Source organism: Gopherus evgoodei, chromosome 5 (genome assembly GCF_007399415.2).
Source record: "Gopherus evgoodei ecotype Sinaloan lineage chromosome 5, rGopEvg1_v1.p, whole genome shotgun sequence".
NCBI classification, from domain to species: domain Eukaryota; kingdom Metazoa; phylum Chordata; order Testudines; family Testudinidae; genus Gopherus; species Gopherus evgoodei.
The window spans coordinates 45,205,243-45,230,800 of NC_044326.1; the positions used below are offsets into that span (position 1 = coordinate 45,205,243).

At 42.9% G+C, this 25,558-nt stretch overlaps 1 protein-coding gene across 2 annotated transcripts in view; it reads left to right on the plus strand.

Moving 5' to 3' along the window:
- The window catches only part of UBE2K (ubiquitin conjugating enzyme E2 K), an 88,760-nt gene that overhangs the window by 35,683 nt on the left and 27,519 nt on the right, over positions 1-25,558 (plus strand). Inside the window, exon 2 of one of the 2 annotated variants that reach the window (XM_030563929.1) lies at positions 11,529-11,622. The exons of the other annotated variant lie outside the window; for it this stretch is intronic. Within the exon in view, the coding sequence (XP_030419789.1) occupies positions 11,529-11,622 (94 nt within the window). The remainder of the gene's footprint in view (positions 1-11,528; positions 11,623-25,558) is intronic. 2 annotated transcript variants of the gene reach the window in all.

The following is a 25,558-nucleotide window of genomic DNA, read 5'->3' on the forward strand; positions in this document are numbered from 1 at the left end:
TGAGATTACAACCCCGCCTTGGAATCCACGGACAGGGGTGGGATAGTGGTGGCGCAGCCCCCTAAAATTGCATGCAGCTCAGTGTAGAGGCGGCATGTTTTGGGCCCTGACTCGGACCTTCCGTTTGCTGCTTTGGTTTTCTGGTAGGCTTGTCTGAGCTCCTTAACTTTCACTCTACACTGCACTGAGTCCTTGGTGTGGCCCATCATAGCCCATCATAGCCTTGGAAATTTTTTCAAATATTTTTTCATTTCTTCTTTTGGAACGGAGTTCTGTTAGCACTGAATCCTCCCCCATATAGCAATCAGATCCAGCACCTCCCGTGCGGTCCATGCTGGAGCTCTTTTTCGATTCTCAGGAGACTGCATTGCTACCTGTGCTGATGAGCTCTGTGTGGTCACCTGTACTGATCACAGCTCCACGCTGACCGAACAGGAAATGATTTTCAAAAGTTTGCAGGGCTTTTCCTGTATACCTGGCCAATGCATCCGAGTTCAGACTGCTGTCCAGAGCGGTCACAGTGGTGCACTGTGGGATACCGCCCAGAGGCCAATACCGTCAATTTGCGGCCACACTAACCCTAATCTGATATGGTAATATCGATTTTAGCACTACTCCTCTTGTCGGGGAGGAGTGCAGAAACCGGTTTAAAGAGCCCTTTTTTATTGATATAAAGGGACTCGTAGTGTGGAGAGGTGCCATGTTAAATCAGTTTAACGCTGCTAAAATCGGTTTAAACTCCTAGTGTAGACCAGGCCAAAGAAGCTGTTTTATGCTGGCTTGGTAAATCTAAGTATTGGAATATCCACCAGCTTTATGGGGATTGTCTGCCCCATTCTTTGCAGTTCACCCTAGTTGAGTGACCACAGCTGACTCCCCACTAGGACCTTGGTCATACCTGCGCATCTGCCATTTTAATGAGAAACATGGACCCTGCACAGGTCTGCACTATTGTGAAGAGCGCTGTGAGCATGAGATGTCTGATCCTTCAGTATTTGTGGAGCCACAGGGAACATGACAATTCCTTGGAGGCCAGATTGCTGTGGGACATAGAAAGAAACAGTTCAAAGTTGTTGGCATTCACAGAACAGCTGCAGATAGTGGAGTGCCGATTCTCAGCCTGAGAAACAAGCACTTACTGGTGGGATTGCATCATTATGTAGGTTTGGGATGGTGAGCTGTGGCTGTAGAACTTTTGGACAAGCAAGGCCACAGTCCTGGATCTGTGTGCGGAGCTCACCCCAGGTTGAGCGCAGTGACACTAAAATGAGAAGCAATGGAGAAGCAAGTGGTGATTTCTTTGTGGAGGCTTGCAACTGCCAATTGCTACTGGTCAGCCGAGAATCAATTTGGTGTTGGGGAAATCCACCACGGGTTGCTGTGATGCAAGAGTGTAGGGTCATTACTCGCCTCTTGCTGTGCAGGACTGTGCCTCTGGGCAATATTCAGGACATAGTGGATGGTTTGGAGCAGTGGAGTCCCAAAGTGCCCTGGGGCAATAGATGGCATGCAATCCCTATTTTGGCACCAGACCACCTTGCCACAGAGTACATCAACAGAATGAGCTACTTTTCTATGGTACTGCAAGTGCTGGTGGATCACTGGGGATGTTTTACTGACATCAACGAGGACTGGTCAGGGAAGGTGCATGATGCAAGCATCTTTAAGAAGACAGACCTGTTCAGAAAGATGCAGGCAGGGGCTTTCTTCACAAAGCACAAGTTTACCACTGGGGATGTTGAAATGCCAGTAGTGATCCTGGGAGACCCAGACTGCCCCTTACTTCAGTGGCTCATGAAGCTGTAGACTGGCCACCTTGACAGCACCAAGGAGCACTTCAAGTGCAGGCTCAGCATATGCAGAATGACAGTTGAATGTGCCTTTGGCCATTTGAAAGGTCACTGGCACTATCTACTTATGAGATTGGACCTCAGTGAAAAATATGCTGTGTCCTGCATAATATCTGTAAAGCAAAGGGGGAAGAGTTTCTGCCAGGGTGGAGGTGGAATGGCTGTCTGCAGATTTTGAGTAGCCGGATACCAGGGCTAAAGGAAGAGCTCAACATAGAGCTGTTTGGCTCTGGGAGGCTTTGAAAGACCATTTTAATTGTGAGCCACGGTAATGTGTGCTGCTGTAGTGTGCTCGGCCTGGCATTAGTTTTTTGCACCCCCTGTATGAACCTTGAGATGAATGCTGAGTGTAGTAATATAACATTGTAAATACATCTATTACTATTATCTGTGAATGATGTCAGCCCCAGCCAGCATAAGTTGTGAACTAAGAAAGATCAATTAAGTTTCCATAAATAGACTTTTATTACAAACCCATGCAAACAGACGCATTTATAACTGAATGAAACTTTATAAATACAGGGAAAAGAACGTTTGAAGGGGAAAGAACAATCATTTTTACTTCACAAACACACACACTGATGTGCAAGAGACATGGTTAGTGTATGTGCAGCTGTGATTGCCTGTACTGTCCCTCTGGGCAAGAGGTAGGGATAGTGCAGTAGCCCTGGATGCCATGTGGAATGTGCGGGGTTGCAGGGAGATCCTGGAATCCAATTCTCTCTAGGGTGCAGAGGGGGGCGTGCATGGGACTGTTGAACCTGATGTCAAGTAAGAGTCTCCAGCATGCTTTTCTGCCGCCTGAGAAGTGCTAGCATCTCCTGCTGCACATCTCTGTCCTTCGCCTGGGCTTTTTTCCTCTCCGTTCTGTCCCTGTCCATGCTGTCTGTAGGGGTAATTCTCCAAGCCCTGTGCTCGATATCCAAAGCAGCAGAGGCTTGCAGGATCTCTTGGAACATGTCCTCTTCGTTCTTCTTATCTGGCTGAGCTGCTTCGTTGGTGTGGATGGAGAGACCCACAACACCACATTTCCAGCTGCAAAAGATAAAATGCACAGAGGTACTATCGTGAGTGTATTCACAAGATAAATGGAAACTTGATATACTGAACTCACTCCCCTTGACCTACACAACTTGCAAGCAGTATGTTCTCACTTCTCTGTGGGATTCATAGAGCACGGCAGTAGTCCCAGCAATGGTGAGTATAGCCTGGAGGGAAGAGGTGAATTGGGATCATAAGGTGGGGGAACTAGCTCACAGATATGAATACATGTATATAGCACAGTGGTTCTCAACCTGTGGCCCATGGGCTGCTTGTGACCCAATCAGCACATAGCTACGGCCCATGTGACCTCGGGGGCATACAGGTAGTATGTATATTGTGTGGATGCGGCCCACGTAACACAGAGAGAGCTGCATATGTGGCTCACAATGGTAAATAGGTTGACAACCACTGGTATAGGGCAATTGAATTGAATACTGGCACTGTTTTCCACAGGCAGTAGTGATTTTAGTTGGTAACCAAGGCTGAAAGAGAACAGGTCCTGCAGGACAGGGCCATATGCTGCCAGTTTATGTGCTGTAGTGGTGCCTGCTGAAGTAATTGAGTGCTATGGGAACGTAAAAGCAGCAAAGAATCCTGTGGCACCTTATAGACTAACAGACGTTTTGGAGCATGAGCTTTCGTGGGTGAATACCCACTTCCTCCGATGCATGTAATGGAAATATCCAGGGGCAGGTATATATATGTGTGCTAGCAAGCAAGCTAGAGATAATGAGGTCAGTTCAATCAGGGGGGATGAGGCCCTGTTCTAGCAGTTGAGGTGTGAAAACCAAGAGAGGAGAAACTGGTTCTGTAATTGGCAAGCCATTCACAGTCTTTGTTCAATCCTGAGCTGATGGTGTCAAATTTGCAGATGAACTGAAGCTCAGCAGTTTCTCTTTGATGTCTGGTCCTGAAGTTTTTTTGCTGCAGGATGGCCACCTTAAAGTCTGCTATAGTGTGGCCAGGGAGGTTGAAGTGCTCTCCTACAGGTTTTTGTATATTGCCATTCCTAATGTCTGATTTGTGTCCATTTATCCTTTTCCGTAGAGACTGTCCAGTTTGGCCGATGTACATAGCAGAGGGGCATTGCTGGCATATGATGGCGTATATTACATTGGTGGATGTGCAGGTGAATGAACCAGTGATGGTGTGGCTGATCTGGTTAGGTCCTGTGATGGTGTCGCTGGTGTAGATATGTGGGCAGAGTTGGCATCGAGGTTTGTTGCATGGATTGGTTCCTGAGCTAGAGTTATTATGGTGTGGTGTGCAGTTACTGGTGAGAATATGTTTCAGGTTGGCAGGTTGTCTGTGGGCAAGGATTGGCCTGCCACCCAAGGCCTGTGAAAGTGTGGGATCATTGTCCAGGATGGGTTGTAGATCCTTGATGATGCGTTGGAGGGGTTTTAGCTGGGGGCTGTATGTGATGGCCAGTGGAGTCCTGTTGGTTTCTCTCTTGGGTTTGTCTTGCAGTAGGAGGCTTCTGGGTACACGTCTGGCTCTGTTGATCTGTTTCCTTATTTCCTTGTGTGGGTATTGTAGTTTTGAGAATGCTTGGTGGAGATTTTGTAGGTGTTGGTCTCTGTCTGAGGGGTCAGAGCAGATGCGGTTGTACCTCAGTGCTTGGCTGTAGACAATGGATCGTGTGATGTGCCCGGGATGGAAGCTGGAGGCATGAAGGTAGGCATAGCGGTCGGTGGGTTTTCGATATAGGGTGGTGTTAATGTGACCATCACTTATTTGCACCGTGGTGTCAAGAAAGTGGACCTCCCGTGTAGATTGGTCCAGGCTGAGGTTGATGGTGGGGTGGAAGCTGTTGAAATCATGGTGGAATTTTTCCAGAGTCTCCTTCCCATGGGTCCAGATGATAAAGATGTCATCAATGTAGCGTAGGTAGAGAAGAGGTGTGAGTGGACGAGAGCTGAGGAAGCGTTGTTCCAAGTCGGCCATGAAGATATTGGCATATTGTGGGGCCATGCGGGTGCCCATAGCAGTGCCACTGATTTGGAGATATATATTGTCATCAAATTTGAAATAGTTGTGTGTAAGTATAAAGGCACAGAGCTCAGCAGCCAGTTGTGCTGTGGCATCATCAGGGATAGTGTTCCTGACAGCTTGTATTCCGTCTGTGTGTGGGATGTTTGTGTAGAGAGCCTCCACATCCATGGTGGCTAGGATGGTGTTTTCTGGGAGGTCACCAATGCATTGTAGTTTCCTCAGGAAATCAGTGGTGTCACGGAGATAGCTGGGAGTGCTGGTGGCATAGGGTCTGGGTAGAGAGTCCATATATCCAGACAGTCCTTCAGTGAGAGTGCCAATGCCCGAGATGATGGGAACGTGTCATACTGTGGTGGAAGAAATAAGGCAGCCCTCCCCAGAAACCTTCGGCAGATGATGGCAGACTACCTCCAGGAAAATTTCCTCAAGATCTCTATGGAAGATTCACGGGACATCCCGGTTCACATAAACAAACTGTTCTGCATGGCCCCTTCTTCCTAACTGTACAGGGAGGATGAGAAGCAGATAGCAACTGTAGCTCTATTGGTTTTTTCACTACCTCTTCTAGCATAAGTTAAAAAAGAGTAAATCAACAGATGTGCCCCTGCAATTTCAAAAACAACTGCATACTTACCAGCGGTTCCTTCCCCTGCATCTGGCTTTTTCATACTGGACTATCCAGGAGATAAAAACAGATCATGGCTTGCTGCGCTACTGGATCCCCTAGTGGCCTTTTCCCCATCCTCCTCTTTACTGTTCGCAGCGGGGGGCCTGTGACTCCTGCTCCCCCTAAGTATCCGCAGTCTCTTGGCAATGGTGGTGGAGTCTCCGCTGAGGATAGCATGCAGTTTTTTGTAAAAGTGACATGTCTGTGCTCTGCACCAGATCGACTTAGCCTCCCTTGTCTTCTGGTATGTCTGCTGCAGCTCCTTGGCTTTCACGAGGCACTGCTGCAGGTCCCTCTTGTAGCCCTTCTCCTCCATGCCCCAAGCATAGTGCTCATAGATATTGAGGTTTCTGTGGCTGAATCAGAGCTGTGCCTATACAGTATCTTCTCTCCACAAACCCAGGAGATCCAGCACCTCTTGCGTACTCCAGTAAGAGTGTGTCTGTAGTGTGGTCAGCTGGGCAGTTGCTAGGTGTGCTCTCCAAGCCAAGCAAACAGGAAATGCAATTTGAACATTTGGTGGTGTTTTAACTGGGAGGGATGTGTACCTGGCTGCTGGGCAGCAGAGTTCAAGATGGGTACCAGCACAATCAAGGTGGGGCATTGTGGGATACCACCTGGAGGCCACTGAAGTTAATGTAAGTAATGCAGTATCTGCACTGAAACTGCATTGACCTAACTATGTTGACCTAAATGTGCTACGTTTCTCGTGGAGGTGAAGTTAAGTTGGTGTGGCGGGCGAGTTACATTGGCAGGAGTGACATTTTAGTGTAGATGCTTAGAGAGTTAGGTTGATGTAAGTTGCCTTGTGTTGACCTAACTCTGTAGCACAGACCAGAGCTGAGAATTTACAAGTTGTCAGCCAGTGTTCCCTCTAACTTTTCCCACACATGTGGAATGAATTTTGTTATTTGAACCAATGTGGAAGTGTTGTGTGACACATCACCTTCATATTGGTATACATAACAAAATTTGTGTGGTGGGGCCGACGAGTGTGGTGTGTGGGAGAGGGCTCAGTGCTGGGCCAGAAAGTTAGAGTGCAGGGGTGTGAGGCCTCCAGCTGGGGATGTGGGCTTTGGGGTGGGGCTGGGGATGATGGGGAGGGGTGCCATGGCAGATCTGGGCTGGGGCTGGGTTTGGGCCACTCCTTCCCTGGCAGTGGCAGGTATGAGCTGGGGCTGGGTTCGGGCTGCCCCTCTCCTGGCCTTGCCAGGTCTGGGGCCAAGTTGGGGCCGGGGAGGGGTGCCTCTCCTCGAGCCATGGCAGGTCCTGGCCAGGCAGTTCCCTGAGCGCCTGCATGGCGTTAAATAGGCTGCTGCACGGCCATGCAGCTTACAGGGAACTTAGGTTTTCACAGAACTTGGTCCCATTGTGTCTCAGCCCTGGTCTACACTACAACTGTATGTTCGTACAACTACATCACTCAGGTGTGTGGATTTTCCACAAATCTGAACGATGTAAACTGACCTAACCCCTGGTGTACACAGTGCTGTGTCGATGTGAGGGCTTCTCTTGTTGATATAGTACTGCCTCTTGGGGAGAGTAGTGTTGCAGAACTTGCATTTCGTGGCTTTTTCCCCTTTCATCTTCTGTCAGTAATTTGGCATAAGATTAATGCATCTTTTTAAAGACACTGACTTCATTTCTGCTTTGGAGTTGACCCAAAATGTTTTGTTGTTGTTTGGTTGGTTGTTTATTTTTGATCAGCTCTAGCTGCAACAAGGACTGATTGTTTAAATTGTGTTAAGTTTAGGTTTTGTTTACTTCAGATTAGTGCCATAGAATAGCTGCAGAAGTAGTTTTAGGGAATTACAGTATTGTAGGGACACAAGTATTGTAAGAATTGTTACAGTACTTATGCTGAACTCTTAAGAGTTTTCTCAATACTACAGCAGATCAAGAATTTAAGTCTGGAAAAAGTGTACTGTATTCTGAGTTTCTCAAATATAGATTGATATAATTATACATGTCCTTCTAATCAAGATGTATCCATAATTTATTGTATGTCAAAACACAAATGTGTCTTTACATTTTGTAAAATTACATATGTTAGGTTCACACCTTGCTAACAAATTATGGTTGTAAAGCAGGGATGGTACAAGATCTTGCTGTGCCTGTAGGCAATTCAGATCATGTCTGGATCCTATTAATGAATTCTGATCAGTTAACACAGCCTGGATCTGATTCTTATGTAAATGTGGGATATTCAGCATCACTTTTTTTAAGAGGTTACTAATTTTTAGTGTGGACTATTTTTACTTTCCATTGAATATAGTGTTACTTTGGAAGTTAGAAAAGAAAATATTCTTCCATAGCATTTTGTCTGTTCCCATTTGAGAAGGATTGAGACTTCCTATTTTGATTAGAGCTGAACCTAGTGTGCTAATGTGAAGAGTTTTTTGCAAAACATGTTTGTGTAGCAGCATCAGAGATTAATGTGAGCACAGCTGTGGGATGAAATCTGCGGTAATTAATTAACTGCGCAAGGGCCCTGAAAAAATTGTGTGAAGATGGTCTCTAACAAATAGAAGAATTAAATTTGTTTAAAGGATCCCTATGGAAAGTCTCAAAGTGCTTGTTTAGAATGGTTGTATGTGGAAGTGGTCTTCAGAATTCCATTGTATTGGTTAAATGTGGGTGGTAAACTAGCAGTTGGAGCACAAAAACATCATTACAGTGGTCATAACACACTGATTGATTAAGGATGGCTCTTTTCAACTATCTAATTAGAATCCCAGGATTTCCTGCCAAAGATTTTAGTGGTAATTGGGGCATAGAAAGTCATCAAATGGTCTCTGAGCTTCAAAATGTGGACATTTAAAATAGTGCATTCTGAAACAGTTCATTTCCTTTTGTTTCACAGTCTTAACCATAGTGTTCAATGTGATTATACAAATTGTCTCTGTCAAAGATAAATGAACTGGAAAATATTAAATACAAATTGTCAGCCAAAGAAACAGATGAATATTAATTTAGAACTAAGCAGTTTTTATCTGGATATAACAATCCTTAGGAAGATGGTGGCCCTGTAGGCTTTCAAGAAACAGAGAAGCAGGTAAATGAAGGCAGTAGTCATCCTTACTAAGGGCAATCTGTGTCGTCATTGAGAACAAATGAGAGTTGGCAGGTATTTTGAGAAGGCCAACTTTACTAAGGGCAGCCTGAGTCAAATCTTTTCAGAATCATAGGAGGTGACAGCAGTTTTAAGAGGGAGATTCAAGTTTCTCTGAAGGAAACCACTATTCAATCTCTGCTGAAGGAGAAACTTTCATTTATGAAGATTAATGGAAAGTATTATCCTTTGTTTATTAAAAGAAAGTGTTAGGAATTTATCAGATCTGTTAAACAGTTACCTCATTGCCATTTCTGTGTAAATAATTCCTGATTTGAGATGATTTTGGATGATAAAAGATCTGACACAGAGTGCTAAATTTTTATAGCATGTTTAAAATTAATTGTAATTTATAAACAATTAACAGATTTACTTGTAAAGTCTTAAAATTCATTAAATACTTAAATACACAGAGTAGTTATTGTAAGATGTATTGTATTCTTCCATACAGAAGTCATTGAATTCCTTCTTTTGAAGTGAAAACTCAGCCTGTGCTATGGCGCTGCAGCTGGTGTCACCATCATACCTGTTTTAAATTCTAAATAGGAATATTTGTAAATAGAAGAGAGGCATAAAATCTGTTGCATTTCTTAGTTTGGAAACTGCATGTTGGCTCAAAATTTATATCTTAATATAAAATATCCTAATGTTTGTCTATTGTGATAACTTTTGAATTCTGCATCTGACCAACTCCAAAAATAAGGAAATGTTCTAGACATCAGAGGGCAGAATAGTGTTAATTTTGATGAGATTTGGAAAATTGGAAGGGGGAAATGGTCACATGGAGTCCCTTGCATCTGGTTAGCAGACCCAGCAGCTTCCACCAGCTTTGTAATTATCTGTAGATCAAAGAACCGGTAGCTATTAATGCTTTACAGCATAACTTTGCCCATCCTCCCAATATAATTTAAAATGTTAACATCTTGAATGACTTGTCTTCCAGACAAAAAGAAGAAATAAGAATAGTAAAAGGAAATGGTGTTCAGAGATCCTGAAATGGGGAAAAGAGAGGGATGGAGGTTTGCAGGAGTCTCTGAAATAGACAGGAATGGGGGAGTGACACAGAGACAGTTTATGGGGGGAAATGGAGGGATGCAGAGAGCTCAGCCGATAGAAACAACAAAGTGTGAGACTCTGTAGTATTTCACCTGTAAATAATGTTGGTGTATATCTTTCCATAGGTGGTAGTTTTGTTTTAAAAAAAAATAATAATTTTTTTTTGGAACGCAAGTATACATTTTATTCCTTCTCTTTTCTGGGATGAAAGACAAATTTGAATGAAATGTGTAATTTTGGTTAAACTCTTTTAATAAATGATTCTGTGAAACATACATTGTTCAGTATCTTAGTATGCCGTTATGAAAAATTTGAAATTAACCTACCGAGCTCCAAGAAAATTTGTCTTGGGAAGTATGAAGTCGGGAAGGAGGTGACAAATAGCCAGTAGCTCCTGCACCTAAATGTTGTCTAACAGCAGGGGTTCCTGCAACAATGTTTTTGGTGGCCTCAAAGTACGGCCACCAACTCTTGCTGGTGGTTGATATGACAGTTTTTCCAAAAAACTTTATCTTGCTTTAGAAAAAACAAATAAATATGCACATATACTTGTCCAAATCATTGTAATTTATTTATGTAGAGATTTTTTGCAGACTCAGTAACAATAACAATGTATGTACAGTTGTCTCTATTCTTTACACACTAAGAAGATGTTTTTCGTATTCTTGTCTTTTTGTTGTTCATTTTTGCTTTTTTGGTTTCTGTTTGTTTTTTAATAGAATTGCTAGTTAGTAAGTCTGCATCTGTGAAAAGTGATATATGTATGTTAATATCATTTTCCCAGCAGCAGACTTGTTAGCTAGCTGGGAGGCAGTAAAAAGTGGTATTAACAAACATACAAATATCCCTTTTCACAGCAGACTTACTCAGCCCTGGCAAGCCGGGGGACAAATTAAGCCTTGGATGGGGAGGCGGGTAGGGAGGCACTGGGGGTCAAGGGTGATGGGATGGATGGGTCATGGGGCGGGGAAGGCAGCGGGGGCTGGAGGTGATGAGCCTGAAGCCCAGTGACTGGAGCCTGCCACCACATGGCCAAAGCTTGCTGCCTGCCATCCCAGGGCTGAAGCCAGACGCCTGAGCCTCACTGCCCATGGGAAGGTGGAGAGTAGAAACCAGCTGTCTGCTCCCCCAGCATTTGTGGCTCCGGGGGGTGGTGGGGCCCAACCCGTACTTGCAGATCCAGGGAAGGGGCAAATGCTTGGCCTCCCAATCACTGCCCAGTTGGCTGTGGCTGCAAGAAAAGCCTCTGGTGGTCACATTTGAGAAACGCTGAAGTCTGTGGGGAAAAAATGCTTTTTAACAAACTTCCTTAAATGTTAATAATGAGGATATTATATTATTTTTTTTAAAAAAGGTCAGTATACTATTTTTGAGAGGTCTTGCTATATTCCAGTGAAGGTGGCGTTTACTTTAAACAGAACAATACACTTTCAAGTGATATATTAAGCATAATCAAGTAAAAATTTCTGAGTTTTTTTCTTGTCTTGTTTAAGGTATTCAGACTAAATAGCTATTTAGAGAGTCACTGTCAACTTTAAATCTAGTAAATTAAAAAAATTAAAAGTAATTTCAGATATTCTGCATACTCCTGAATGCCCTTGTCTATGTTAGTGGCTCTATAAATACTACTCTGGAGAACTGTAATGCTACATAAAGTTATTATAAATTAAATAAAACTAACTGCAACATAGCTATCTGAAATGGGTTGTTTTTAGAAATCTGTTCTAAAAATTGAATATTTTTTGGGGAAGGTGTGTATCAAACATAACTTACTTATAATTGTTTTTCTCTGTTTATTTTTAAGACGAGCAAAAATCAAATTAAAGTAGATCTTGTAGATGAGAATTTTACAGAATTAAGAGGAGAAATAGCAGGACCTCCGGACACACCATATGAAGGCAAGTAATATTTTTGCGTATGAAATCTTTGTGCACTTCAAATAATGTGTCTTATGTAGCTTTGTTTATTGTTAATTTACAAAATAAAAAGGAATAAAGAGCTGCATATTTTGAAACGCGCCATTAATTTACGTGGTTTTAAATTAAATATTTAAATTTAAACTTTGAAAAAGTATCAGTTATTTTTTCATGTGATTATATATAAATTTATTTAGTCTGTAGCATAACAGACTTTACTATACAACTTGCAAAGACTAAGTTGCAGTTTGGGCTGTGCAACAGAATTGTAAAAGGTATAGTAAGAAGGATGTTTAGTTCCTTGATGCAAGATACAGTTATCATGCTTGGTAGGGATATGTAAGTTTGTATCTGTCTTTGGGATCTGGAAGCAAATGTGTATGCTAGGCCTGGAGAAACCTAGAGTACAGAACAGAGTAATTGCCCAACATGGGTTACGAAGAGCTGTTGTAGAGAATATATGTGGTTTTTTTAAAGGTATTTTATATTTTTCCAGCTTGTCAGGAGAGGCACCTCTCCATTAGAAGAAATTTGGAGGTCTACCTGTTTCCATAGATCCCTCTATTTAATTTTCCATTGGGGGATCTTAAGTAGTAAACTGGTTGTTTACAATTATCCTGAAAATCATATAGCCTGTTCTCTATTTTCTCTGTAGTATGAATCACAATCAAGTATATAGTTTATCAAACCATTAAAAAAAGAAATTTTGTTCCAGATATAGCTGACAGTGCATTTCACCTAGGAATCCCAAATTGCTCAATTATCTTTATTATGTAACGTGTGTGTATAATTCAGGTGGAGCCGGCAGTGACTCCTAAAGTTAGGGTTTGCTTGACATTTGTCAAAAGACCCTGTTTTCAGTAGTTTTGCTGAACTTTAACTGTGTGTGTGAAAGTTCTCTATGCCGATTGTCTGTCTCAGGCTAAACTCTGGAAAAGTTTCAGCAAAAGCAGTTCAGCTGTTTCCAAAAAAGCAAGGTTACGGGAAAGTAAGCCCTTTTGCCAATGTTAAAAACTTCTTACAAACCTTCATTGAGAAGCTCTGGTACCACCAAGATTTGAAGCAGGGACTTGAAATTTGATAGGGGTGTCATTCTGGAGTCAGACATATGCTTTTTATCGTCCCTGTGGAAATCTTCCCAAATTTATAAGTCTCTGAAAATTGCTGTTCATACATGCTCAGTAGAGGTTTGTTAGAGACTGGCAGCAAAAGTCTCAGAATATTCTCTCTGAGCATGCTTTAATCCAGTATTTAGGAGGACTTTCCCTATGCTTGCTTCTACTTGCTGGTGGGTGCTGCTTAGGCACCAGACTGTAACTGGAAGCAGAAGTAACCTAAGTCCCAACATTCCTCTGCTCCCAGGCAAATAGCTGTGAAACTCACTAGTGAAATGTCTCATCCCCCTGGCAGTGGTTGGTCCACAGAGGATAATAGCCTGTTTTTGCTACCAGTTACCCTGTTAGCTGAAGTTGTACAAGTGTCTGTGCTACAGAACTAAAGGTTCTAGTGCTGTCAGTGACTCACATGCAGGTCAGTATCATTTCACTTAATGGAATTTGTTTTTTCCAGAACATTTTGTTATGTTAAAAGAATGTTAAGTTGCAAAGTCAAGCACTCAGAAGTTAGGAAATGTCAGAATGGAGGTTCCTTGTACAGCACATAATTCATCCTCCTTGTGTGTATGCACAGTGATAGTGTTTAATAACATGATAATATACTTTTTTTTCCCCCTACAAGACCCTACCATATCAGTATACAGAATGGATGGTGCTCAGTAAATCCATCAGGGTTGTTTTGTGATTGAGGCTGTAGCCTGTAGGACCCATTTGTTCTAGAATTTAGAAGTTTTGTAGCGACTAAGGCAAAGGACTGCTGGAAGAGAGAGGATATCTCATAGTTAAAACAGCTGAATGCCAACCTGGAGAATTAGATTCTTTGCCACAGAGTTCCTGTGTGATGCTGCTCAAGCCACTTAAACCAAACTTTTCACAGTTGACTACTAGTTGTGTGTCCTTCACTTTCTGGATGCCCAAATTGATACTTGGGGCCTGATTTGTAGGCAGGCAAAGCACTTGCAGCTGAAACCAAAGTCAGCAGTGTCTGTGCTTTGACTGTATAAAAATGTTGTAAAAATGATGAGTACACCTCTACCCTGATATAACGCGACCAGATATAACGCAAATTTGGATATAATGTGGTAAGGCAGTGATCCGAGGGCGCGGGGCTGCGCACCCCGGCGGATCAAAGCGTTATATCGGGGTAGAGGTATACTCTGAAAAATCAGGCCATTGGTGTCTGAAACTGGGCATCCAAAATTACAGGGTCCATATTATGATTTTGGGCATAATCTCTGTATCTCTGTTCCCAGTCTGTAAGATGGTGATAATGCTCCCCTATCTCATCTGCATATTGTGAAGACAAACTTATTAGTGCTTGTGAAGCACGTGGATACCAGGATGAGGGAGGAAATCAGTAATTCTATATTTAGTGCAAGATTTGGATGATGTGAGTATATAAGGCATGGACACATTGATGAGTTTAAAAAATATTGAATAGCTGCTTATTCAGTGAGCACCATCCTTTTCTGGTTATGGAATGAGGCAGGTATTATGTCAATTGAAAAACATAGCATGATCATGTAGTTGGATTGTATTACAGTGTGTACTTATAAGGCGCTCATATTAAGATTACATGAGCAACCTTAATTCTGGCATTTCCTAACTTTTGAATGCTTGAGTTTTTCAAACTGAATGTTTTTTTAACATAGTTTTATGCATTTATTAAGATTGTGTATATAGACATACAGGTCTATAGATGGATACAGACAAAACAGTAACACTGCACAACTGTTCAGGGTAAACAATGAAGAATATCCAGTTGAAGCTGCAGGGGAATATCAGGGTTAACCTTAAGGAGAAGTGCTATATTACTTTTTTTTTAAATAACCACAAATGGTAAGGACCTTGGTTTTATGTTTCTGAAAATGGTAAATTCCTGTAGAAAAGTGCTCCATAGGCCATATTGGTATATTAGTTTAATACTGGATCCAAAGAAAGCTTGCCATCTAATGAATTGCCAACACACTTCCTTTCATCATCTTCCTTTTTTTTTTTTTTTTAAAGGTTTCCCACCCAAATATTGACCAATTTCAACTGTACTTAGACTCATAGACTCATAGGCCAGAAGGGACCAATATGATCATCCAGTCTGACCTGCACAAGGCAGGCTACAGAACCCTACCCATCCACTTTTATACAACCCCTAATCCAGGACTGAGTTACTGAAATCCTCAAAACTGGTTTGAAGACCTCAAACTGCAGAGAATCCACCAGCAAGCGACCCATGCCCCACGCTGCAGAGGAAGGCGAAAAACTTCCAGGGCCCCTGCCAATCCGCCCTGGAGGAAAATTCCTTCCCGACCCCAAATATGGCGATCAGCTAAACCCTGAGCATGTGGGCAAGACTCACCAGCCAACACCCAAGAAGGAATTCTCTGCAGTAACTCAGTTCCTATCCCATCCAACATCTCCCCGCAGACCATTGAGCAGACTTATCTGGTGATAATCCAAGATCAGTTGCCCAAATTAAATTATCCTATCATAACATCCCCTCCATATACTTATCAAGCTTAGTCTTGAAGCCAGATAAGTCTTTTGCCCCCACTACTTCCCTCGGAAGGCTGTTCCAAAACTTCACTCCCCTAATGGTTAGAAACCTTCGTCTAATTTCAAGTCTAAACTTCCTAATATCCAGTTTGTACCCATTCGTCCTCGTGCCTACATTAGAACTAAACTTAAATAATTCCTCTCCCTCCCTAACGTTAACCCCCCTGATATATTTATATAGAGCAAGCATATTCCCCCACAGCCTTCTTTTGGCCAGGCTAAACAAGCCAAGCTCTTTGAGTCTCCTTTCATAAGGCAGGTTTTCCATTCCTCGGATCATCCTAGTAGCCCGTCTCTGGACCCGTTCCAGTTTGAATTCATCCTTCTTGAACATGGGACACCAGAACTGCACACAATATTCCAGATGGGGTCTCACCAGCGCCTTATATAACGGTACTAACACCTCCTTATCCTTGCTGGAAATACCTCGCGTAATGCATCCTAAAATCACATTTGCTTTTTTAACAGCCGTATCACATTGGCGGCTCATAGTCATCCTGCTATCGACCAATACCCCAAGGTCCTTCTCCTCCTCCGTCGCTTCCAACTGATGCATCCCCAACGTATATCTAAAATTCTTATTATTAATCTCTAAGTGCATGACCTTGCACTTTTCACTGTTGTATTTCATCCTATTACTCTTACTCCAGTTTACAAGGTGGTCCAGATCTTCCTGAATAGTATCCCTGTCCTTCTCCGTGTTAGCAATACCCCCCAACTTTGTGTCATCCGCAAACTTTATTAGCACATTCCCGCTCTTTGTGCCAAGGTCAGTAATAAAAAGGTTAAATAAGATCAGTCCCAAAACCGATCCTTGAGGGACTCCACTAGTAACCTCCTTCCAGCCTGACAGTTCACCCTTCATTACGACCCGCTGGAGTCTCCCCTTTAACCAGTTCCTTATCCACCTTACAACTTTCATATTCATCCCCATCTTCTCCAATTTAACTAACAGTTCCCCATGCGGAACCGTGTCAAACGCCCTACTGAAATCGAGGTAAATTAGATCTACCGCATTTCCTTTTTCTAAGTAATCCGTCACCTTCTCAAAGAAGGAGATCAAATTGGTTTGGCACGATCTACCTTTAGTAAATCCATGTTGCAATTCGTCCCAATTACCATTGATCTCTATGTCCTTGACTACTTACTCCCTTAAAATTTTTTCCAAGACCTTACATACTACAGACATCAAGCTAACTGGCCTATAATTACCCGGATCACTTTTATTCCCTTTCTTAAAAATAGGGACTATGTTAGCAATCCTCCAGTCGTACGGCACAACCCCCGAGTTTATCGATTGCTTAAAAATTCTCGCTAACGGGCTCGCAATTTCACGCGCCAGTTCCTTTAATATCCTCGGATGGAGATTGTCCGGGCCCTCCGATTTTGTCCCATCAAGCTGTTCAAGTTTGGCCTCTACCTCAGTTGCAGTAATATCCACCTCCATATCCACATTCCCACCTATCATCCCTCCATCATTGCTAAACTCCTCACTCGTCTTATTAAAAACTGAGGCAAAGTACTTATTTAAATATTGGGCCATACCTAGGTTGTCCTTAACCTCCATTCCATCCTCAGTGTATAGCGGCCCCACTTCTTCTTTCTTTGTTTTCTTCTTATTTATGTGGCTGTAGAACCTTTTACTATTGGTTTTGATTCCCTTTGCAAGGTCCAGTTCAGTGCGGCTTTTAGCCTTCCTCACTTTATCCCTACATGTTCTGACCTCACCAAGGTAGCTTCCCTTGCTAATCCCGCCTTTCTTCCACTCCCTGTAAGCTTTCTGCTTTCTCCTAATCCCCTCTCTGAGTTGCTTGCTCATCCAGCTTGGCCTACAACTCCTGCCCATGTTTTTTTTCTTCCTTTCTTGGGATGCAGGCTTCCGACAATTTCCGCAGCTGCGACTTAAAGTAATTCCAGGCCTCCTCCGCATTTAAATCCGCAAGTTCCTCCATCCAATCCACTTCCCTAACTAATTTCCTCAACTCTTTAAAATTAGCCCTTGAGAAATCAAAAACCCTAATCCGAGATCCACATTTGTTTATCCTTCCATCTAGTTTGAACTGAATCAGCTCATGATCACTCGAACCAAGGTTATCCCCTACCATCATTTCTTCTGCGAGGTCCTCACTGCTCACGAAATCCAAATCTAAAATGGCATCCCCTTAGCTTGCATAATGTTTAAAAGATCACAGCCTGAATTGGTACAGCTTCCAGTCACTTTACAGAAAAGTAGATAGCAAGAATTCTGGAAATCCAGATTAATGGCTGGTGTGTTCTGCATTTCCATAGATGACACTCTAAAAATGTTCTAAAGTGGTAGCCTGAAAGCAGGTGTATTAATGTTTTGTTTATTTTTTTTTAAAAACCTTTTTAATGACAGACTGGTGAACCACAATAATAGTAATTTCATTTCTTAGTGTATGTATTTGGTTCATATCAGGTGAGTACAGTAAATCTAGTAACATTAGACTTTAGGTTTGGTCTGGACTTTAAGTGTAGGACATCCTCATATCTGTGTACGATAACTCATCACTTAGTCATCTCAGTTAACATCATTTCGTTGCTGATCAATTAGAGAACATGCTCGTTTAAAGTTGCGCAGTGCTCCCTTATAACATTGTTTGGTAGCTGCCTGCTTTGTCCACTGCTTGCAGAAAGAGCAGCCCCTGGGGGCTTGGAATCAGGGTGGACGAGCACTGGGATGACACATGGCAGGGCTCAGTACAGAGGGAACTTGCTGGCAGCAGCTGCTGTCTCAACTTGCTGATCTACTCAAAAAGGGGTCAGCCTACTTAAAGGAGCAGTGCACATCTGTCTCTCAGGCCTGGTCTACACTACGTGTGTAAACTGATTTTAGCAGCTTTAAACCGATTTAACGCCACACCTGTGCACACGATGAGGCCCTTTGTATCGATATAAAGGGCTCTTTAAATTGGTTTCTGTACTCCTCCTCAACGAGAGGAGTAGCGCTAAAATCGGTATTACCATATCGGATTAGGGTTAGTGTGGCCGCAAATCAACGGTATTGGCCTCCGGACGGTATCCCACAGTGCACCACTGTGACCGCTCTGGACAGTAATCTGAACTCAGATGCAGTGACCAGGTAAACAGGAAAAGCCCCACGAGCTTTTGAATTACATTTCCTGTTTGACCAGCGTGGAGCTCTGATCAGCACGGGTGGCGATGCAGTCCCAAATCCAAAAAGATCTCCAGCATGGACCGTACGGGAGATACTGGATCTGATCGCTGTATGGGGAGACAAATCTGTTCTATCAGAGCTCCGTTACAGAAGACGAAACGCCAAAGTGTTTGAAAAAAATCTCCAGGCTACACAGTGCTGCGTGACAAGCGCAACGGAAAGCCAAAGAATCAAATGGACGCTCATGGAGGGAGGGAGGGGGTACTGAGGACTCCAGTTATCCCACAGTCCACGGCAGTCTCCGAAAAGTATTTGCATTCTTGGCTGAGTTCCCAGTGCCTGTAGGTTCAAACACATTGTCCAGCGTGGTTCAGGGTATAGCTTGTCAATTTACTCCCTCCCCCGACCATGTGAAAGAAAAGGGAAAGAAATCGTTTCTTGACTTTTTTCAATGTCACCCTATGTCTACTGAATGCTGGTGGTAGACGCGATGCTGCAGCAGTGAAGAGCAGTATCTGCTCCTCTCTCCTCCCTGGTGGCAGACAGTACAATATGACTGATATCCGTCGTCACCATCAGCCCATGAGTGCTCCTGGCTTGCCTCAGGTGAGGTCGACCGGGGGCGCCTGGGTAAAAATAGGAATGATTCCTGGTCATTCCCAGTAAATGGTTCAGAATGGCTGGTAACTGTCCTCATCATAGCAACTGGGGGCTGAGCTCCATGAGCCCACTCCCTTTCCTGTATAAAGAAAAGATTCTGTACTGCCTGGACTATCATAGCAGCGGGATGCTGGGCTCCTCTCCTCCGCACCGCTTAATGTCCTACCTGGACTGTCATAGCAGCTGGAGGCTGCCTCCCCCTCATTTTATCTCACTAACAAGTCATTGTTTCTTATTCCTGCATTCTTTATAACTTCATGATACAAATGGGGGGAACACTGCCATGGTAGCCCAGGAAGGTTGGGGGAGGAGGGAAGCAACAGGTGGGGTTGTTGCAGGGGCACCCCCCGTGAATGGCATGTAGCTCATCATTTCTGCGGGATCTGACATGGAGCAGCTGTGCTCTCTGATACACTGGTTCTCTAGCACACTTGCCTCATATTCTAGGCAGGACTGACTCTGTTTTTAGAAACCATAAAGGAGGGATTGACTCGGAGAGTCATTCCCAGTTTTGCCTTTGCGCCCCCGGCCGACCTCAGCCAGGGGCACCCATGATAGCAGCAGACAGTACAGAACGACAGATAACGGTCATCTTACTGCCAATTTACAATGGCAGCAGACGGTACAGAACGACTGATAACCGTCTCTGCTATCATGCCAAGGCAAACAATGCTGCTGTGTAGCACTGCAGTAACACCTCTGTTAGCTGCATCCAGTACACACATGGTGACAGTAAAAAAAAACAAAAAAAAAAACGGGCTCCATGGTTGCCGTACTATGGTGTCTGCCAGGGCAATCCAGGGAAAAAGGGCGCGAAATGATTGTCTGCCGTTGTTTTCCCGGAGGAAGGAATGAGTGACATTTACCCAGAACCACCCGCGGCAATGATTTTTGCCCCATCAGGCATTGGGATCTCAACCCAGAATTCCAAGGGGCGGGGGAGACTGTGGGAACTATGGGATAGCTACAGAATAGCTACCCACAGTGCAACGCTCCAGAAATCGACGCTAGCCTCGGATCATGGACGCACACCGCCGAATTAATGTGCTTAGTGTGGCTGCGTGCACTCGACTTTATACAATCTGTTTTATAAAACCGGTTTATGTAAAATCGGAATAATCCCGTAGTGTAGACGTACCCTCACGCAGTGTGTCTCTCTGTCTGCCATGCTGTCTCCCCTCCCTCCGTTTGTGCTGCCTTATAGATTGTGAGGCTACATTAACAACGTGTTAACCCTTGAGGGCTCAGCTGTGAACTAGTTCATCATTTAGCATAAGGCATTCCTTGGGAAATATCTCATCCTCTGACTTCACTACCTCAACCAAACTTCACAATCATCATTGCTACGTACAGTATTAAATTGTTTGTTTTAAACTCATATTCTCTGTGTGTGTGTGTGTGTGTGTGTGTGTATATATATATATATAAATAAAGATACAGTCTTTTGTCTGGTGAAAAAAATTTATCTGGAACCTACTCTCCCCTATTTACATTAATTCTTATGGGGAAATTGGATTCGCTTAACATTGTTTTGCTTAAAGTCACATTTTCCAGGACCATAACTACAACGTTAAGCGAGGAGTTGCTGTAATAGAAAAAGCAAGGCTTTTGAATATTGCTTTAAGAATTTATCAAACAGTTTCAGCAGAAATATTGAGGTACATACAGAAGTTACATTTATATTACAATCTATTGCATTCCAAGACAGATGTAACAGTAATAATTAGTGAGCTATTAAAGTTAACCTTTTATCTAGATAAATTTGTATAAAAGTTAATTTAGTTTGTAAGCGCTTTGGAGCAGGGATCTGTAATTTATTTTTATCTGTAAATGCCATGCATGTCCAAGGTGATGTATGAATAGTAATTAGTTTATTGTCCCCTAATGGCTTAGGTACTGAGGTTATAAACTTGAAGTGGATTCTTTATTTGTATGGCAGACTAGAACGTGTTACCCAAAATTGTGATAGTCCCTGTCCTTGAAGGGAATAAAATCTTGCCTTTAAATTACATTTGCAAAGTCTGCTGTAATATCTGTATATTGATTTGAAATCCAGACAAAATGATATGTAGTAGCAAATATCTTAAGAGCATTTTTGGATGTTGAAATCCAGCAGCAATCTTCCTAACAGTCCTACAGAGGGAACTTTGCACTGCCTTCTCAGATTGCTTTGCTTGAAAATCAGCCCGCCCCCCCCGCCCCATTTTTTTGTGTGTTTTGGTCTTGCCTGTGTCTGCCTACTCCCTTCATTTGTATTTTGAGTTCATGTTGTGAGACGCAAATCAAACTTACTGTGCTGGAATCATTGGCCAACTTTGCCTCACAGCCTGCGGTCAACAGGTATAGAGACACGAGTAATTTGGCAAGCATTTCCACCCTCCACCTCGACTTATTTTAGCCAATGTGGCTTTGGTTTGTACTTCATCTTATTGCTCTTTGTATAGTGTGTAACCTGTTGCCTTTCCAGTCTGCCTTACAAGTGTACATACTCTTTTGAGTTCAAACTCACCAGTTTCTGAAATTTAAAAAAAAAAAAAACAACTCAAAAAATAAAAGAAAAATATGCCTTAAGTTTATTTTTAAACCTCCTCAGGTTTGACTGCTAAGTCTATTCCTTAGATCCTCTTTCCAAAGAGCCATTCCTACTCCCTTATATTCGTGCGGGATAATGACTCAGCAGCACCCTTAGTCTTTACCAGCAAGATGTACACCCGCTTACAGATTGGGGTGTTTCAGACAAACTTCCCTCCAGCACCATTGTGCTAGGTGCTTTACAGAAACATAAAGCCTTTGTCCTTTCTCCAAACAGTTAACAGTCAAGACTTCCTTATTCTTGTTTTCAGTTTTTAAATACTTCGTTTCCTTGTCATAGCATAATTTGCCATCTCCTTTCTTTTGCTCTTTAGTTTGTAACAATCAATTAATTTTTGTCTGCCAGTTTGTAAGTCCTTCCCCAGTGTTTACGTATTTCACACCCTTTTCCCATTTTCAACATTTGTCTCACTTTCTGTATTTTTTAAAATAAGTACTAATTATGCCATCTCTGTTCTGTAGGAGGAAGGCATTGCAGAGTTATGCCTAAAATCCCAACTACGTTGTCTTCCATTTTTGTTTGAATTATAGCTGGTGACTTAAATATTGGGTTTTTTATTGAATTCAGATCATTGAAAAAAAACTTAGTTGAAATCTTACAGTTCTCTTCTGCAAGTGTGAGTAAAAAATATACACGTAAATTCCTTAATGCTGACAGTACTAGAAATATGGGCTTTTATTCCAATTTTCTATTACATATAAAGTAATTCCAGTTAGTGAACTTAATATGTTTGTTTCAGAGCATTTCTATAGTTGGAAAGGCACTGTACAGAAAGTGCCAAAAAATTGAGAGTAACTTCTTTGAGAATGGAGAATTTATTACACTGAATAATATAAGAAACAGGCAGATGGACTCTGCAGTTTCTTCTTATTAGTAATGTAGTTTTCCCACAGGAAAAAAGACGGTGCATAGAATAATTGATTTAGATTCTGATCCTGCAATTTACTCCGTCCAAGCAGACCCCTGTCCCTATATAGAAGCAGGTCTCTGCTTGTGCAGATAATTTTCAGGATCAGGGCCACATAGACTACTCCTGAACTCTCATTGGGAAGGAATTATAGCTAGAATATATAAAATCTTACAAAGTAAACTGGTAAGGATAAATGGGAGGAAAAGCTTTTGACTTCCAAATAGAAGAACAAGAATGGAATGAGAGAATAATGTATACAAGGAACAGTGCTGTGGCCTGCACCTTGATTTAAATGCAATATAAATTGTTATATAGATTCTGTTGATCTCTTGCAGTGCTGTGGTCCATGAAATTACTTCCAGGCAACCAGTGCTGGAGAAATTGCAAATAGAAAGAGAATGTAGATAAGCTGGTATTGTCTGAAAATACAGAAATATTGCAGAGGATTATAAATGTTGCTAACAATATATTTAGAATAAGAAATGCTTAACTCTCCCAAAGGAAGTATTATTAGGAGTAGGTAGTATAATACTGAAATAGTGAACGCTTGTAGAAATGCTTCTAGCAGAGTACCATATTATAGCAAAAGCTTGCCTGTCTAAGGCCTGGTCTACACTACAAAGTTAGGTCTGCCTTGCGTTGACCTAGTTATGCATGTGTCTATAGTGAAATGTGTCTCCCACCGATATAAGTGCCCCATTATGCCAACATACTAGCACCACCTCCCCGAGTAGTGTACAACCATGGTTGACATATGGAGGTCAATGTAATGCGAGTGTCAGCCGTAACAGTTTTTCAGCAGCTGTTTCTCAATAACAGACACTGACCTCTAGTCATAATTGTGAGCTTCACTGCTCAGGCGTCACGTAGATCGGTAGCCCCCTCCTTTAAAACATCTGCAAATTTTTGAAATGCCTTTTCCTGAATGCCCAACTGAGCTACCACACAAAACAGCAATCCATTGTTCCATGCAAATGTCCAGCTATGTGGCTACATGATTCAAATGTGCTCCTGCCTGGAGTAGACAGAAGAAATTGGATCTCTTGGGCCTGTGGGGAGAAGAGGCTGTGCAACTTTTAATCAGCTGTGGAAATATTCATAGAATCCTAGAATATAATGGTTGAAAGGGGGACCTCAAGAGGTCATCTAGTCCAACCCCCTGCTCAAAGCAGGACCAATCCCCAACTAAATCATCACAGCCAGGGCTTTGTCAAACCTGACCTTAAAAACACCTAAGGAAGGAGATTTCACCACCGCCATAGGTAACCCATTCTAGTGCTTCACCAGCCTCCTAGTGAAAAAGTTTTTCCTAATATCCAACCTAAACCTCCCCCACTGCAACTTGAAACCTTTACTCCTTGTTCTGTCATCTGGTACCACTGAGAACAGTCTAGATCCATCCTCTTTGGAACCACCTTTCAGTTAGTTGAAAGCTATCAAATCACCTCTCATTCTTCTCTTCTGAAGACTAAACAATCCCAGTTTCCCTCAGCCTCTCCTCATAAGACATGTGCTCCAGCCTCCTAATAATTTTTTGTTGCCCTTCGCTGGACTCTTTCCAATTTTTCCAGATCCTTCTTGTAGCGTGGGGCACAAAACTGGACACAGTACTCCAGATGAGGCCTCACCAATGCCGAATAGAGGGGAATGATCATGTCCCTCGTTCTACTGGCAATGCCCCTACTTATACAGCCCAAAATGCTGTTAGCCCTTTTGGCAACAAGGGCACACTGTTGATCATATCCAGCTTCTCGTTCACTGTAACTCATAGGTCCTTTTCTGCAGAATTGCTGCCTAGCCACTTGGTTGCTAGTCTTTAGCAGTGCATGAGATTCTTCCATCCTAAGAATCCCACTCTGCACTTGTCCATGCTGCCTATTGCTCCACTGCAGTTTGGGAGCCCTAGAGTCCTGCACAGTGCCAACAGTCACAGTCCTGTGTAGCAGGAGACAATTAATGGCCCTGCACATTTCCATAACAACAGTCTCCACTATGGCTTTTCCAACTCCAGAATGACTTCCCATTGACTGGTAGCAATCTGGTATGGCAGGTTTCCAAAGTGTGACTACCATTCGCTTCTCCACTGCCAGTGCTGCTCTATTTGGCGTCCCTGCACGTGATGTCTGGGGCAGACTTGGCACACAGATCCAGCCACTGCTCATCATCCACAGCCTGCATTACATTGTGACCCCCAAGTCATTATTAGTTTCTTGGGGACTAGAAGGGGCACTCCACCATCTGCAGCTGCTCCATGAATGCCACCAACGACCTTGAATTGGTTTTCGCTATGTCCCGCAGCAAACTGACCGCATGGAAATCGTCATGTTCTCCATAGGTGGTTCTTGCGGCTCTGCAAATGCTAGAGGATCGTGCATCCTGTCGTTGCCATGCTCGTGATAATAATGCAGAGCTGTGAAGGGTCATATGCTGCTGTCAGAGATGGCAGACAGGGACAAGTCCTGCATCAGTTTGTGGAAATTTGATATTAGGAGCACAAATTATGGCACAGAGATATTATGGGATGGAGAACATTGACTTATGGGAAGTTGAGCCATTGTTCCAAGTCGTCACTGCGATATTTGTTCTTGCCTCACCGTGCATTGCCACAACTACCCAAAAGACAGTGTGCTGAACAGTGCAGGATGCACACTGGGATACCTACCCATGGTGCACTACACTGCATTGACATAAGCAGTCCTGGTAAGCATGTTCTGCGTCGATGCAAGGTGATAAGTCTGCAAGCGCACAAGCAATATTCTAACTGTGGCGGCTCTATGTCAATGTAACTTGTCTACTTGTAGTGTAGACATGGCCTTTGACTCCCCTTGTTATGTGTCCCAATCATGCAAACACATGCTAGTAGCCCTGTTGAGTTCATTGGGATTACTCATGCATAAGTATTTGCAGAATTGGAGCCATAGTAAGTGGTTAAGTAGTATATAGCACATGGT